General features: G+C 36.3%; 1 protein-coding gene across 2 annotated transcripts in view; it reads left to right on the top strand.

The window, feature by feature from the left end:
• The window catches only part of GLIS3 (GLIS family zinc finger 3), a 146,181-nt gene that overhangs the window by 93,345 nt on the left and 36,132 nt on the right, over positions 1-16,704 (top strand). For both annotated transcript variants that reach the window (XM_072358974.1, XM_072358973.1), the window contains exons 4-5: positions 8,502-8,663; positions 10,093-10,203. In XM_072358974.1, the coding sequence (XP_072215075.1) occupies positions 8,502-8,663; positions 10,093-10,203 (273 nt within the window). The remainder of the gene's footprint in view (positions 1-8,501; positions 8,664-10,092; positions 10,204-16,704) is intronic.

The raw sequence follows: 16,704 nt of genomic DNA, 5'->3' as shown, positions 1-16,704 counted from the left end.
TCCCAGGTGACTGGCAACACTCTGAATGCAGCTACTACCATTTGGCCTGGCTGCAGCCATAGCCTAACCTGGCCTCTCAGACCTTTTCTGAGTAGGCCTAGCCTAAAATAGAGCCCTGTTTGTTTTTGCAATTTGATTTCTGGTGACGCCAAAATTTTCTGTCAGCTGCAAGGAATGACTCTAAGAGATGAGTCTTGAGCACATAAGCTGAGTTGTTTAAGATGATGTAGTAACAAACTGAGCTCTTAAGTTGGGAGGTGAGTTTTGTTACTGTTGAATGGAAGGCCATCCTGCTTCCCTCATATGTCTTTTCTGATGCTAGCAGAGAGGAAAGATAGGAGAAACTGCACCCCTCTTTTTCATTCCATTTGTACTTGCTTGTGCTTTTCACTTACATGAATAGAGGATAATAACTCCAATAATTTTCCTTTTCACACATGTGGGATCACTACAAAATTTGTCACAAACTGACTTGGCACTTAGAAGCAAGGTGATTTTTTTTTTTTTTAATCCTAAAAGGAATGTGCTTAGTTTTGATTTTAGTGTTCTCCTTTTATTTCTTTCTATCACTAAGATTTCGTAACTTTAAATTCAAGGCACAATCATTAGACCTCATCTCCATTCTACTGCAAAGAATTGGTAAGTGGTGTCTAACCTCTGACCTATCCTCTTCCATTTGTTTCCTCACTGATTGCTAACTCATACCCATTAATCAGACTTATTGGTCATCTTAAAAGTTGTTTTCCTTCTGAGGTCACAGTACTGAACTGCATTGCCGCCACCTCAATTATTGTCACCATCTTCTTGTAGTCTTGGCTGACTTACTGACATCAGTATAGCCCTGTATCTTGCCTTTATGGATCTGGAGAGCTTGCTCACCAGGTGGGTTTCTCTAAGCTTTCCCAGCTCTGTTTTTAACTCTCAGGCTTATAACATGTGAGAGTATTGTCTGAGTTGTCATGAATTTTGGGATTTAGTTCCAGATAGTCAAAAGCATGTTTTCAACTGAACAAATCAAATGAAGCAAAAAAGCTTCTTTCTGTCCTTATTCTTATTACACTTCCCAGCAGGGTGGAAGATTAAAGAATGCACACTCCAGATCCAGAAAGAATTTCTAATTTATGTTCTTTCTCCTTTATAAGATACAGCGCTTAATCCTTTCTTTAGAACTTCTTTCTTTTTTTTTTCTTTTTTCTTTCTTTTTTTTTTTTTCTTTCTTTTTTTTAACTAAACAAATAGGGCCTAATTGGAAAAAGCTGAGGGTGCTAAGCAGCCAAGAATAGAAAACATTTACTGAGCTGGGAGTGCATTTTTAATGTTGTTGGAAATTTGCATATGGATTACTTGTTGAGTAGAAAAGAAACATCCTCTGCCTGTTTGTAATTGTGATGGACTCCCACTGATTACAATGCAGGCAGTTTTGCCTTGTTTTCCATCAGTCTTTTCTTGTGTCAGTCTCTCTCAAAACATGAGGTGAATATTCTCCATTGCTTTGCCATGAAGAGGGAGCTGAATAAGTGCTCTTTTTCACCTCTGCTCAGGAAAGGGGAAAGCTATGATTTTACATGTTACTTAGAATAAATCTGCACAATCCTGCTGTTAATGCCCTGCGAGGTGCTGCAAAGCTGTTCAGCTAGCAATACTTTGTTGAAGCACTATAATTATCATGGATTGTGGCCTAAGGATTAGAAAACTAATTCTTCATTCTTTTCATATCCCAAATACCCACTGGCTTGAGTGGAAATGATGCATATTCAAAGAATGCAGAATTGGGGCCTGGTTATTATGACTGAAGTCTAGGCTGACAGGAACATGCTCGTATTTAAGGTTAAGACCTTGCATTTACTTTATTATCAGTTGCTTGCATTTTTGCTGAATAGCAACTTTTATTGAGTTTTCTGTTTTGTAATTTTTCAGTAGCCATGCATATATTAATCTAAACACTTTTCAATTGAACATCAATTAATCTGTTTTAAAAATTTGACAAGGGATATCTCATTTCATTGTCAGTGAGAAATATTGATAATGTTTCTGAACTAGTATTTTTGGAGAATACTTAATTTATTTATTAGGAAATGCCATTAAGAGTCTCTGCCAGCAATAAGAAGATTCCTATTACAGGTAGCAAATTATCTCATCTGAATTCAGAAGAAAGCAATGGGAAAAATAAAAAAACATTTTTGGAAGGTTTTGTTGATAGCATAACATTTAAAATGTTATTATAAGGAAAATGCTAAGTGTCTTGGAAAAAAAAAAAAAAAAAAAAAAAAAGCAAACTGTACCTTTCATTTGATTAAACCTAACTCTGAGATTACTGTGCTGTAGTTTAGGTGTATTCTCAGTCTAAAGGGAACAGCTTTGAGAATACAGGTATAATGTCTTCTGCTTTATTCAGCCATCTGATTCTGATGTCTGAAAAGAAGTTCAAAAATATTGCCTCCCTCAGAAAACCGTTGAATGGATTTCAACATATGAAAATTGTGAAAAACTGCTTTTTGTTTGTTTGTTTGTTTTATAATAATTTTTCTTGTTTCTTGAAATGAAAAATTAAGTTGCCATACATCTCTATAAGACAGAGCTTTGCCCTTTTCAAGATGTTGTTTGGTGTATTTTTCAAGATAACCTTGAACTTCTAAATTCAAGTCAAGGCTTGGCCAACTATATTTCTTTCTCTTTGTGATGTCTCATTATGCACACATTATGCTTCTCTATCTCAGGCATTTTAAGTGGAACAGCACTTTACATAAACAAGCAACCAATTAAATTATGCCTTATGCTTTTGCTTTAATAAAAGCTATCTGACCAGGACCTTGAATTAACATGAGTGTCAGTTTGTCAAAACTGGAGTCATTCAAGCATTTTTCTTTCCAGGTCAACTTCTCTTAAGTAAATTATTTCTTAGTGTTTATAGGCATGTTCTACTATATTTCTGTGATTTTTTCTTTAGGCAAATGCTGTGCCTGTGAAAGGTCAAATGGACCTCTTGGTGCTTATTTGCTTCTGGCACTGATCTACATGGATTTTTCAAATTTAAAAAAAAAAAAAAAAATCCATAGGAAAATAAATTTATAAAGAATAAATGGAATTTACTAATAGATTATATGCCAACCAGAAGCTGGCCTTTTACTCATGTGGTTTGGGCTAGAAAGAACCCTTCACACAGGTATATAAACAGCTGTGCTAAGAGCTTTTACACTGTCAGTATTTTTTAAGCATTTACTTATTTACCAGTAGTCTCATGTATCTCGGAGATATTCTTACTGCTGTCTTGTCTTTTACATTTTCCTATCTGTGAAAAATAGCAATTGAGCTTTACATTGTTGAACAACTGTAAAAATAACATTTTGATGGTATTTGGGAATAGTTTGTACGCTTGTTTGTCTGAAGCCTTAATTCCCAGTTTGTGCATTTACGGATTCAGTGGGATGGGATACAGTGGGATAGGATAGAGCTGAATGGAATATTCCTGTTCCTATGCATAGCTGTTTTTGTTATTATAAATATATATATATATATATAAATTTTAATTTTTAATTAAAATTTAATGAATCTAATTTGAATTTGGGCAAAGAACTAGATGAAAAAAATATCACCCAGACTCTTGTTTCTTTTCCACTTGAGGTAGGGCTTCAAAGGATTCCTGATCTTTTGCTCCTTTCTTTTTTTACTTCTAGTGAAACAGAAACCATATTTTTGTTCTTTGCGAGATTCACAACAGCAAAATGCTCCTATGTGTGTCTTCTCAGAGAGAATGTGATTTATAGTTACTCAACTCTGTGTCTGAAAATCTACTATTTAGGCATATGTTTTTAAAATACCTGCAAGGCTATTTATTCTGTTTTTTGTTTGTGTCTTGATGAAGGGGTATTTGGTTTTTTGAGATAATCAGCAGAAAGAAGCATTCAGCTCTGGATGAATTCTAGGTTTAGCAAGAGAAACAACTACAGCTTAGTTGCCACTTTAATAGTGAAAAGTTTTCACATAAGGTCAACTTGCATTGAGAGAGCCTCGAGTATATATGGAGTCCTCAGTTCTTAGAAGATCAAAGAAAATATTTTAGAGAAAATAGAGAAGAAGTGAAAGGATGTTTAAAGACCAGGAATGATCAGGATCACTGTCTTCCAAAAGGAAGCAGTGGAAGAGTTTCCAAACTTTTTGTTCTTCCTCTGATGGTTTCTGTTCCATACGGATTTTGAATCAGTACCAACTGAGATGTTCAGTAATAGTTTATTTTAAAGGGACATATCAAAATATTTACCTACTCTACCGTAACAGAAGTGGCTTCTAAGGCTGGAATGTCCATGCTCACTAAAACTATTGAAAACATTAGAGAGAGTCACATTTCCCTGGTGAATGAGTCTCTGACACCTTTATTTCAGAGGATAAATAATATTCAGTGTTCCGTGTTTCATTTAAGTTGAAGTGTGAAGATCTCTGAAATATTTGGCATGCTACATTGATCAAGAAAACAAAAAGAGCAATCTGTAATGAGAGCTCTCATGAGAAGAAAGCACTGTCAGCGGGCTACATTTACCTCTTCCACCTTTACTGAAGTTTGGTGACATCATTAATCTGTTAGTTCTGTCCCATCAGAACTAACATACTAGTGTTCTCTGTGAATAGTGACCCCCCTGAGAAGCATGTTTAAACTGTTTTTTTTATTGTTACTCCTTTTTGTTTACTCATTTTTTGTATTTATTTACTTTCATTTTTCACTTATAACAGCAGTATGCAGCTCTTCTTAAAATATACCCAAGTCAACAGATGTATGAGATAACAGAAATCAGATGAAGATACAGTTTATTACTTGTCTATTCACACACACTCACAAAATATCTGTTCTTTAGACACAATCTCTTTAAATATGAGCAATATACAGAATACACACCTTCTTGTAAATCTGTTAAATATAGTAAGCCTCTTAGCTTAAAGCAAGCACAAAGCAGATAAAAAACAATACACTTCAGGCTTATTCATGGTCTGTAATTATTTTTTTGTTTACAGTTAGGCTTACTACATGCAAGATTTAAAACCGTAGTGGAATTTGCCTGAAATACCCAAAGAGAAGATACTGCAGTGGAGGGAACCAATTGACTACAGCAAGCCTTGGACCAAGTACTAATTGACTAGCTGGGCAAACAAACATCAACTAACTATGCGACAAGCAATAATAATGTTAATAATCTGAGCAATACATATAAATATAGTCTGTCGTTATTTTCTGAAACAAAAGTTTCCAAGGCACTGTATCATTTCATAATGATCCCTGGAGGTGTTCAAGGCCAGGTTGGATGGGGCCCTGGGCAACCTGATCTAGCAAACATGGAAGTTTAGCCCTGCCAGGTAGGGCGGTTGGAGGTTCATGATCATTGATGTCCCTTCCAACCCGAGCCATTCTGTGATTCTGTGATTCTGTGTGTAAAGTAGAAAGTAATCCCAGCCTTCGCATGTCTTAAGGAAAATACAGACTCAGACATCCAGCTAAGCATTTAATCACCATGTCACAAAATGTACTCCATTCATAAAGCAATGGTCACATTATAATGTAGCACTTCTCTGGATGCTGTGTTCTTCCCCATTTAACAGCTGTAAGGGTTAAAAGCATAGCACTCATTTCAAATGAAATGAACCTGAGCTTTTAAATCTCAGCTGTGGCCTGCAGTGTCCTTGTTGGTGAGCACCTGATGTCATCATTTTGAATGAAGTCTGACACTAATTATGTGTCATTCACAAGATTGCCAGTCAGGAGAGTCTTGGTGAATAAAAAGCTATTTAAAAGGTTTTTATGTGAGGTCTTACTCTCAATTTTTAAAAAACCCTCACATCTCTTGCAAAGTAGCACCCTGTTAATGCTGTCGAGGAAGGGAAATGCTTTTTAAAAGACTGTTATTAATGTTTGAAATGCATCACTCTTGTTTGGAAGCTGTATAAAGAACAGCTTCTACATTTCATCTTGTAATAAACGCAAAGCTGGGGAAAGATACTTTGTCCTTGTCAGACCATCTGCCTTGGTGCTGACACAGAACCTACTTCATCAGCATATCAGAATATTCAAAATTAATTGAAAAATATACATAAAACATTAGTTATTCATTTTGTCCTTTTTCTGCTAAGAAATAATTTAAAAACTCTGCACAATTATGAAACAATTCAAGGATTTGTTTTCTGGTCTTGTGTTCTTGTAGATTACTTTTTCCTGTAGTTTTCAGGGATGTGATTCTCTCCATCTGCATGTATGCATTCTCATATGATAGCATTCAGAAATGACATATTTTCATTCAGATCACTTTCTCCAAAGATCAGGATTTAAAATTTTATTTCCCACAAGGATTGTCAGTTCATTAATATTAATCTAGAGAGTAAGTCAAACACTTGCTGTTGCAAATGGAATCCAAAGTGCAACAAGCTTACCTGCACAAGGCCAAGGCAACATTCAGTCCTGTCTTCAAGCAGGTACTCACATGCCATTTGCATCTTTCAGAACTTGATACCTCAGATTTTCTCAGTCTGTTCCCAAAGACTCAGTCAACCACTAGAAGCAGACTGTACTTCACATTTACAGGGTCGCATTTCTGTTACGAGGTTGCTTTCTATTCTTTCTCCTTCATCACTTAGAGGGAGCAAGCATTATCAAGCTGCTGCTTCTACAGTCTGGAATGGAGGAAGAACAATGCAGAAAACTAGTGTGATGACCTGGTGGAGTTTGCTGAATGATTGCATTGTGAAAAGCTGCACTGTAAAGCAGACAAATGAAAAGCAATACAAGCAGGAACAAAGCATGCAGCTTATATTTACACAGTATAAAATTCAGCCTAGCTAAGAGTGTGTCTGATTGGGAATTTAATATTACCAACTGTAATTAAAACCTTCTCCAAAATCTAAAGACTTGAAAATGGGTGAAAATGAGGGTTAGACATAGAAAAGTGATTTTACCTGAATATCTAGCACTGGAAAAAGTACCATTACTGAAATACTGATCTCTACTTCATATCCAGTGTTAATGCAGAGGTAGTTGAAAGGGGACCAGAGAAATTATCAATGCAAAAAGGAAAAACCCCAAAACTGCTGTTTTGAAAGAAAATACATGCACAATTAGTCATGGTCATCTTTAGGCATCTCATTAGTCATTTCATGTAGGTTAGCCATGGATTAGCTGGCAGTTATAAGATATGGCTAAGTAATTTCTTTTGTACTCATTTTGCAATATTTTCTAATAGTAATTTTTCCAAAATAGAAGTATTAATTTACTGTCTTGTTTTTTAGGGTTTTGTTAGGGTCTTACAAACTAGTAACAGTAATTAATAGTAATGGCAATTATGATCAGAATTATGGCAGTATTTTTCTACCTGTGCTTTTGAAAACATACGTGCACTGAAAAAAAGTAAAATGAAATGTATATTTATATTATTCTAAGAAAAGTGGAAAATGGTCTGTTTCTTTTCAAGTGAGTAAAAGGAATAGGAGAAATTTTGCATTAGATAGTGTTTGATATCTCTGTTAATGTGTTACTACAAGCTTTCAAGAACTGCAAACTAGCTTTAGATGTTGCTCAGTAGAATGTGCACCAGTTGAAACTCATGAAATTAATCAATCTTTTAGCAGAATTACAAAAGCTCACATTTTTAACATTCATAACTATCTAAGTCTAATTGAAATGAAGTCTACATGACACTAGTGATTTCAAACAGAACAGATGGTTTTTAATTTTCTTGAGGATGAAGTTTACTATGTGAGCATGACAGATGAAGAACTGTGTGGTTTTTTTTTGTTCACATAAGCTTAGGTTTCTCTGCAGATGCAGAACTTGATTAAGTGTAGAAATACTGCCATGTGATTATTGGTTACCCATAGGGTTAGATTCTATTTTGATGGGCTCTAGTGATGAACTCATTATTTTTAGTACCTCATGCAAACACTCACAGCAGAAAGGTAAAGAAGTGTTCCAGAAGTCATTGTAGTACCACTGCGGTTGATGATCTGTGTTCAAGCAAATAGGTAGGTGTAAGGTGATTACACAGATATTTGGGAGTTCTTTCTTCACTTCTCTCAATGGCATCAACAAGACAGAACAGGCTGACATTTTCCTTTCTGGGTTTTCTTGTTGATGCGTATGTTGGGTTGATACTGAGAGATGCCTCTGTTCTGCCAAAGCCGGAGCTGAGATAAGGGTGGCTAGCTCACAGTGATGATCCTCCCCAGAGAGACTGGGGGGTGCTGAGCTCTGAGCTGACTGGTGACTTTGGGCCTTATTGTGCCCTTTGTAAATTAGCAGTAGTATTTTGTTTCCTAACTCAGCCACACTCTAGGGAGACAAATACACTCTTATGTTCTAAGCAGATCCAACCCTGCTGCAGTGCCAGGCTTTCCTCACTTCCACAGAAGTGTCCAGCCGTAGCAGGATCTCTAGATCCCTGCAAAGGTGTTTAACTTTTTGTTCAGTGTTTGCTGTTGCAGTTTGCTGTGTTTTGCTTACCTTCCAACAATTTCCTTCTCCTTTCCAGTTTGAAGGCTGCAAGAAGGCCTTTTCCAGGCTAGAAAATCTCAAGATTCACTTAAGGAGCCATACGGGTGAAAAGCCATATCTTTGTCAGCACCCCGGCTGCCAGAAAGCCTTCAGCAACTCCAGTGACCGTGCCAAGCACCAGAGGACACATCTGGACACTGTAAGGAAGTAAAAATAGCATTGTATTTGCCTGTGCATTAAACTGTGTGCTCTTTTCTGCTAGCTTGGTGGTAGCAGGTAGCCCATAACAGTAGAAATAGGAAGGAGAAGGCTATGCTTTGGCTTTTCAAGTTGAACAAAAAGCCATAGCTCCATGGGCTTTACTAAAGGCAGAGAGAATGGCTTCCTCCATCATGAGATATAGGAAACCTGAAGTTGGTATTGAAAGACACAAATGCCATCTGTCATAACAACTGATATGCTCTGACAAAAACTCAGTTGAACATTAAGTCTGGAGCATGTACCAGAAAGTCAACAGAGGAAGAATTTTCTGCATCTAAAACTTTTCATACTATAATATATATATCTGACTCACAACCAAGATTGTTTAATAAATCTTTCACAAAAAAAAAAAAAAAAAAAAAAAAAAAAAAAAAAAGATCAGGTTTCATCAATGACAAGCAGTTTCCAGTGTGCAGAAATCCAGAAGAATGAGAACACTGCCATTTCAAATAAAAAGGCTGTCACAAAACTTAAACGATTTTGGGATAGTTGAAAGCGTGGCTGATGTGTTGATCAGTTGCACAAGTGTGCTCTCAGAAATGCTTTGCAAAATGGCTAAATTGTGAAATAGCTAGTTTTAGCAAGCAATTGGACTGTCTGATCATTCAGTGCTCTTTATTGTGGTCCTGCAGTTCAGTTGAGAAGACAGGTTAGAACAATCAGGAGGAGGTAGTTGTTAAAATTTTCATTTATTCAGTGATTTAAATTATTTGGGCTTTTTAGAAAACTGAAAAGATGTTACAGGACTGGCCTCTCTCTGAAACGGTCTTATTAGGAAAAAAAAAAAAAAAAAAAGAGCCTAAGGTCTTATACTAAGCTTGTCTTATACTTCACAATATAACATGTATTTTTGATACTTTATTATTCAGTGTTTGCACTGGTTTTTTGCTTGCTCTCTTTGTAATACAGTAAACTAACACTTTTTCTTGTTCTTTTTTTCTGAAGCAGATTCTTCTATAATCCTAAACAGTCTATCTGGGCCTTTACTGAAATTTCTTTACCTGATACACTAAAGAATGCTTATTACTGATTAAGTCAAAGATTACTCTGAGGGTGGAAGAATTGTGAGTATACCTAACAACATTCACTGCACTGATGTTAATTAAAAAAAAAAAAAAAAAAAAAGTAACAATGAAAGATACCATAGTGAAAGATTTTCCTTTGCTTTTTCTTCTGTACAAAACTTACTTTCCTCCTTTCGCTTTCTAATAAATTTCTGAGCCCTGAGCTTCTAATGATGTGCAACATTTTTCTTTGTAGTAGTGTGATTTTCAGGCTCGAAAAATCGAAAGGGATTCTCATGAGTTAAAATAATCCACAATTTTTGTGTTTCTTTGTTTGTTTGTTTGTTTTTTGTTTTGGCTTAGAAACCTTATGCATGTCAGATTCCAGGATGTACAAAACGATACACAGATCCAAGCTCACTCAGAAAACATGTGAAAGCACATTCTTCCAAAGACCAGCAAGTTAGGAAAAAGGTAGGTTTTCTACTGTGTTAGCAGGTACAAATATTATATGGAAAAGTCAGTGTTCTAATATTAGATGTATGATTCATATTAAGTGCCTTCATTGATTTCAGACTGCTGATGAGAAAAACCATTAATGGAAGGTAATAAAATTATCATTCTTACACAGATCATAATTTCATCTTTGACTTTATGAGGCTGCCTTCTTTAGTACTTTTTATTTGCTGTTGTGATGATTTATTAGTAAACATACATAATGACCAAAAAACTAAACTGCTTTTTGAAAAAAAAAAAATTGTTGTTTTGACATCTGATTGATATATAATGTTATAAAATCCAAGTTTATGCTGCCTGTCTCAAATGGAAGGATGGGTTTTGAGGATGGATGGGCAGTGTGTGATTCAAGCTGTAAATTCTGTTTTTATTTGCCAAACACCTCCAAATACCAAGATATTTCACAGTACGAGGTCCCTTTGAATATCAGCTCTGAGTCAACAGTTATTTGTATGCAGAAGTGTATCTTTGAAGAGCTGAGGTCTGACCTAAGGGAATGATGTGGATTTTTTCTGAGCTTTATTATTATTATTATTATTATTATTATTATTATCTTACAGTAATCACTGGCACTATTTCATTACTTTAGATCATTGCAGAAAAGAAACATAAGCTTTCATTATAAAGGGAAGTGATTGGATATTGGGAATAATTTCTTCAGAGAAAGAAAGGTTAGAAGTCACTGTCCCTGGAAGTGTTCAGGGAAAGGGTAAATGCAGTACTTAAAGATGTGGCTCAGTGGACAATATTGGTGATAGATGAACAGTTGGACTAGATGGACTGGGTTGGACTAGATGATCACAGAATAACAAAATTGCAGGGGTTGGAAGGGACCTCAAGATGTCATTGAGTCGAACCACCCTGCTAAAGCATTTAATGTATAACAGGCTACACAGGTAGGTGTCCAGACGCGACTTGAATATCTTCATAGAAGGAGACTCCATAACCAATCTGTGCAATCTGTTTCAGTACTATGTCACCCTTACCATAAGGTGAGTGGCAGTAACCCACATCTTAGGGATATTTTCAATCCTTAACAATTCTGTAATTCTATGATCCTATAACTCTGTCATCAACAGGGTTACTTGTGTGAATTGGTATAGGAATAGATAAACCTTTGAGACATTACCCCATATTAAAGGAGTTCTCATTTAAAAATTTTAAATTTAATGTACAGCTTATTCATGGTGAGTAGTAAAATGTGTTATGTTGTACAGCATAGGAAAAGTAAGGGGACAGTCTTAAAAGCTGCAGTATACAAATCTGACTACTAAATTTTGATTCAATAGTGTTTTGACAAAGAAGCAAGACCTGGCAGCAGAGAACTGAATTTCAGCTTGTGGGGAACTGTCCTGTAGTATTAAAAAGGAGAGGCCTCTGAATTTGGAGTGCCCACTCTTGAATTAGAGATTTGCTAACTGTGCGCTTGCTCCTGCATGAGCTGACTACAGGCAGGACTGCTGAAGCTGGTCTTTGAGCATTGCCCTGCCTTTTCCAGGAGGGCAGCACAGCTGCCCAGCCACTGGCTGTTACAGATTTTACAGGCATGTAAAGTAAATGAAAGTCTGCATTAGAAGAAATCTGTGTGAAAACTGTCATCTAAAACTGTCATAATGGGCCTGAACACAGATGATCGTAGAATTATAGAATGGGTTGAGTTGGAATACACCATAAAGATCATCTACTTTCAACCACTCTTCACTGGGTAGAATTGTCACCCATCAGATCAGGCTGCCCAGGACCTCATCTTGCCTAGCCTTGATAATCTCCAGGGATGGAGCATAGACAGTTTCACTGGGCAATCTCTTCTACCACCTCACCACCCTAACATTTATCCTAAATCTCCCCTCTTTTAGTTTAAAACCATTCTCTTTTGTCCTATCAGATCATTTAAAAGGGCTTTCCAACTTTTCATAAGCTCTCTAGAAGTACCTGAAGGCTGCGGTGAGGTCTCTCTGGTGCCTTCTTTTCTTCAGACTGGACAGGTCTGGTTCTCTCATCCTTTCTTTGTAGGAGAGCTGTTCCAGCCCTTTTAATTATCACTGTGGCCCTTTGTGGGCCCTTTCTAATAAGTCCACATCTTTCTTGGGCTGTGGGCGCCAGACCTGGACATGGTACTCCAGATGGGGTCTCACAAGGGCAGAATAAAGGGAGATAATCTCTTCCCTCACCTTGCTGGCCACTCCTCTTCTGAGGCATCCCAGGATATATTTGGCCGTTTTGAGCTGCAGACACACACTGCTGGTTCACATCAACCTTTTCATTCACCAGAATCCCCAAGTCCTCATTATATTGTTTCTTTAACTGAAAGTAAAGTAACATGTTATCTCCTGTCTTTAAAGATGTCAGTTTTTAACAGTTTGTGGAATTTTGTCTTTAATGTTTCATTCACTATGTATTTTTGTATATTTAACCATTCTCCCTTTGTGCTGAACAGCTTAAATCTGGGCCTTTCTACTACTTGCTTTGATCTCTGTGGTCATGTTTTAGCCTTAAAATTGCTTATTTTTACAGACCTCTTTAATAAGGATTTATCTCTGCAAATGGTTGCTTGAGATACATTAATATATGGAAAGGCAAATAAGTAAAACCTACAAAAAATAAAAACTGCCCCAAAGAATAAACTGTGTGGCATCAATCAAGCCAGATACTTGAAGTGTGGATAAAGTTTGCCACGTACAGTGCTTACAAGACACAGTATAGTTACTGGACCGTTGAGAACTTATAATTGCTAACTCATATCATACTTCATTATTTAAAATATTTCCTGGCAGTAATAATAATAAAAAAGTAAGAAACAATAAACCTTTTTAGGCAGAATTAAGATTATTTATGACTTTAATTAAAAGTGAAAATTGGCTTAGCGTCAGAAAAGTCTCTAAAACATGTGAATTCATCAAAAATAACCATAAAAATTCCAACATGATAAAGGCACTGTGAAATAATAGTTCCAACCCTGGGATCTATTCTGTTGAAAAGAAGGAAACCCTTTGCTGTCACACCTCGTTAGTCATGGACTCATTTAATATATTGTGCCTGACTGCTTTTTAATCCTCCTTATAACCTCCCCCTACACACTAGGTGACATTATTTTGGTGTTCTAAGTTGATGGCTCTCCAAGACTCTGTGCAAATGTGTCTTTGATGTTGTATAATCTTAAAATAGCAGGATAAAGTATGTTCACAACAGAAGAGACAGCTGCTTGCTGTATTAAGCTCCAGTTACATAGTTTTTAGCCCAAATTTTTGAAGTCTGTCTTCAAAGCTCCAAACGTTTTCTTAGCCTTTTATGACCTGACAAAAAAGGTGCATGTGATACAGACAAATATATATATTTGCACTATTTTAATCAGTACATGTTTAAGACTTACCATGTAAGGCAAAAGTGCCTTTTCTGCAAATCTTGTAAGGCAGCTGCTGTTTCCCTTCTTTTCCCAAACTGTGATTTCTAGCCATCCACCAAGTTTTTTCATCAGTGAGTTTCTCCAACTAATGGTATAAGATTGTATACTCTGAGGACATTATGGCACAAATACATTTAACTTGTGTGTTTTAGTAGATAGTACAATAAACTTCCATTTACTAAAAAACATCAGTTAAATGAAAGGAGATGTCATCTCTAATTTAAAAAAAAAAAAGAAAAAGAAAAAAAAAAAAAGAAAAAAAAAGAAGTATAATTTGTAAAATTATCTATAAACCTGAGGATAAGCATGTTTATAAATACTGGGAATAGATACTTAAAATGTCTGGTAAAGCACTTTAAGTATGATCACAGAAGCACAGAACAGTAGTCAAGATCAAGTATAAACCTGCTGCTAAAGCAGATTCCAAGAGAAGATTGAACAGGTAGGCAATCCAGCAGGCTTTGAATACCTCTGGAGAAGGTGATTTTACAACCTCTCTGGACAGCTTGTCCCAGTACTCTGTCACCCTCAAAGGAATGACATCTTCATCTTTTCCAATTTGGGTTTGTTACCCTTTGTCTTCTCAGCACCACTGAAAAGACTACGGCCCCATCTACTTCACTCTCGTCCTTTAGATATTTACAAGCACTGATGAGATCCCCTTTAAGTCTTCCCTGGACTAAACGGATTGTTCTCTCAGCCTTTCCTCATAAGGGAGGTGCTCAAGGCCCCTAATCATCTTTGTAGCCCTTCACTGAACTCCTTCTAGGTGATCGCTGTCTTTCTTGAACTGAGGCGCCCAGAACCAAATGCAGTACTCTAGATATGGCCTCACCAGGGCAGAGTAGAGTGAGAGGATCACCTCCCTCAACCTACATCATCTCCTAACCTGTACTGATGCATACGATTGTTCCTCCCCAGGTGTTGGACTCTACACTTGCTCTTGTAGAACCTGATCAGATTCCTCTCCACCTGACTCTCTAGCCATCCAGGTCTTGTTGAAGGGCAGAACAGCCTTTCAGTGTGTCAGCCACTCTTCCCTTTGTGTCATCAGCAGACTTGCTAGAGTACATTCTATTGCATCATTCAGGTCACTGATCAAGATGTTGAAAAAGAACGTTCTCAGCATCAACCCCCAGAGAACATCACTAGTTAAAGACGTTCAAGTAGACTATGTGCTACTGATCACAACCTTCTGAACTCTGCTTGTCATCCAGCTCTCAGACCACCCCAGTAATCTCTATGTACAATAATACTCAGTCCCTACTCTTAAAATATTTTGTTGAATTAAAAAGCAGCACTTCTTTTTTTTAAAATTAAAAATTGCTGACATTACCTGGAGTTCATCTTCTCTTGTAGAAGACCGAAGAAGCTTTTTCAACAGAGAGAAGTCAGTGGCAGAAAACTATACAGCACTCAAAATGAGAGCTAAAGGGATACTGATCAGAACATGAATGTACAGCACAAACCTGGGCTACAATCAATTTTAAAAACTGTTCTCTTAGTCATTTTCTGCTTTCAGTTTTGGAAGAACAGCAAACTTAAAAGATTTCTTTTTTTTAAATTGGACAGTTACCATGTAGGTCTTGTTATCAGTACCATATATCGGAAGCCAAAGGCCATGTGAGTTTCAAAAGGATTAAGGTATTTCTGTGAATAATGAGAATGCCTGTGGTTCTAAAGATAGAGTTAAAAAAATGAAAACAAGGTTTGCAAAGGATATCATGCTTCAAGTCAGCATCAAGCAAAATAGATTAGGGAAAGTCTTGATTATTCTGCGCAGCTAATTTCCTCTCCGTGGCTCTTTCCTCTAAAATGCTAGCCCACCAGTGAACATAATTTAAAGCAGTCTGAGTGGATCTTAAGCTTGATCTGAAAGAAATATATGCTTCTAAATTGCTATTTTAAAACAACTTTCAGAACCCCTTGCCTCAATTTATGTATTTTCCTGCCTTTTTAGATATCTCATTCTTTTTTGTAACCCTTTTCTTTTTTACTTTCCTCTTATTTTGCCTCCCAGCTTTGTATCTCTGGTTCTTCAGGATATGCATCTCAAGCTGAACATCTTGGGCAGCTGAGGTGCATATGCTGTGGTAAGACCAATCACAGTACTGTCTTGTAGACCAGGTACTGCTACAATTTCTCATCTGTCACCAACTTTCTTTTGTTCTTTTTTTTTTTTTTTCTTTCTTTTTTCTTACTTTTTTTTTTTTTTTTTCCATGTTCTTAATTGAGAAAACATTTTGGTGGAAATTGGCAAAACCCACTTAAATGCATGATATATTTGCTAATCTTTATCTAGATTGGACCCTGTGTTAATTAGGGATTTCCTGAACTGTTTTACCTTTTCTTTTTCCTTCACATCAATAATTACCTAACAGCTGTTTGGCTTTTTCAATCTGTCATGTATCTTCAGGCCTATCAGGACATCTGTCTTTTGTCTTTTTATGAAATTATTTCCAATAAGGAGAGAGATGCAGTTTTTAGCGAAGTCACTTCTTGAACTAGAATCTTAAATGCAGAAAGGCTGCAATAGCTTGTTCCTTAGACCCAGTGGAAATAACACAGTATTTTTTAATAGAAAATCTAATCTTTTGAAATTACTGATTAATTTCTACTTTCAAAAATATAGTAAAAACAGTACACTTGCCTGGCTTTGTAGAAATGCACAAAATCGGGAGAGGGCAAGAAAATAAAAGGATGAGTGAGGCAGGTATTTGCTTCATCTCATCTTTGTATTATTTCTTGTTCTTACAAAATACTGAAATAGTGAAAAAAGACTCTTTTTTCACTTCATGAAAACTAAAAACTGTGTATTGATAGTTTTTGCTTTGATTATAAACTGGTTCTGAAAATTTCTGTTTCCGGTAGAAATAGCATCTACACTAAATTGGAAATGAATCATATTTTTCTGTTACATGCTGCAGCTCTTATTTCTAGAACAGCTTTATTGAGTAACGCTGCAGTGTAGAGCTTCTCTCTGCTATCACAAGTAATTTTGTTTCTTGAGTCACCCAGTGACATCTTTAAGTAGTTAGAAAAATACGTCACAAGTA

This window comes from Excalfactoria chinensis, chromosome Z (genome assembly GCF_039878825.1).
Source record: "Excalfactoria chinensis isolate bCotChi1 chromosome Z, bCotChi1.hap2, whole genome shotgun sequence".
NCBI classification, from domain to species: domain Eukaryota; kingdom Metazoa; phylum Chordata; class Aves; order Galliformes; family Phasianidae; genus Excalfactoria; species Excalfactoria chinensis.
This window is presented reverse-complemented; position numbering and strand designations above follow the sequence as displayed.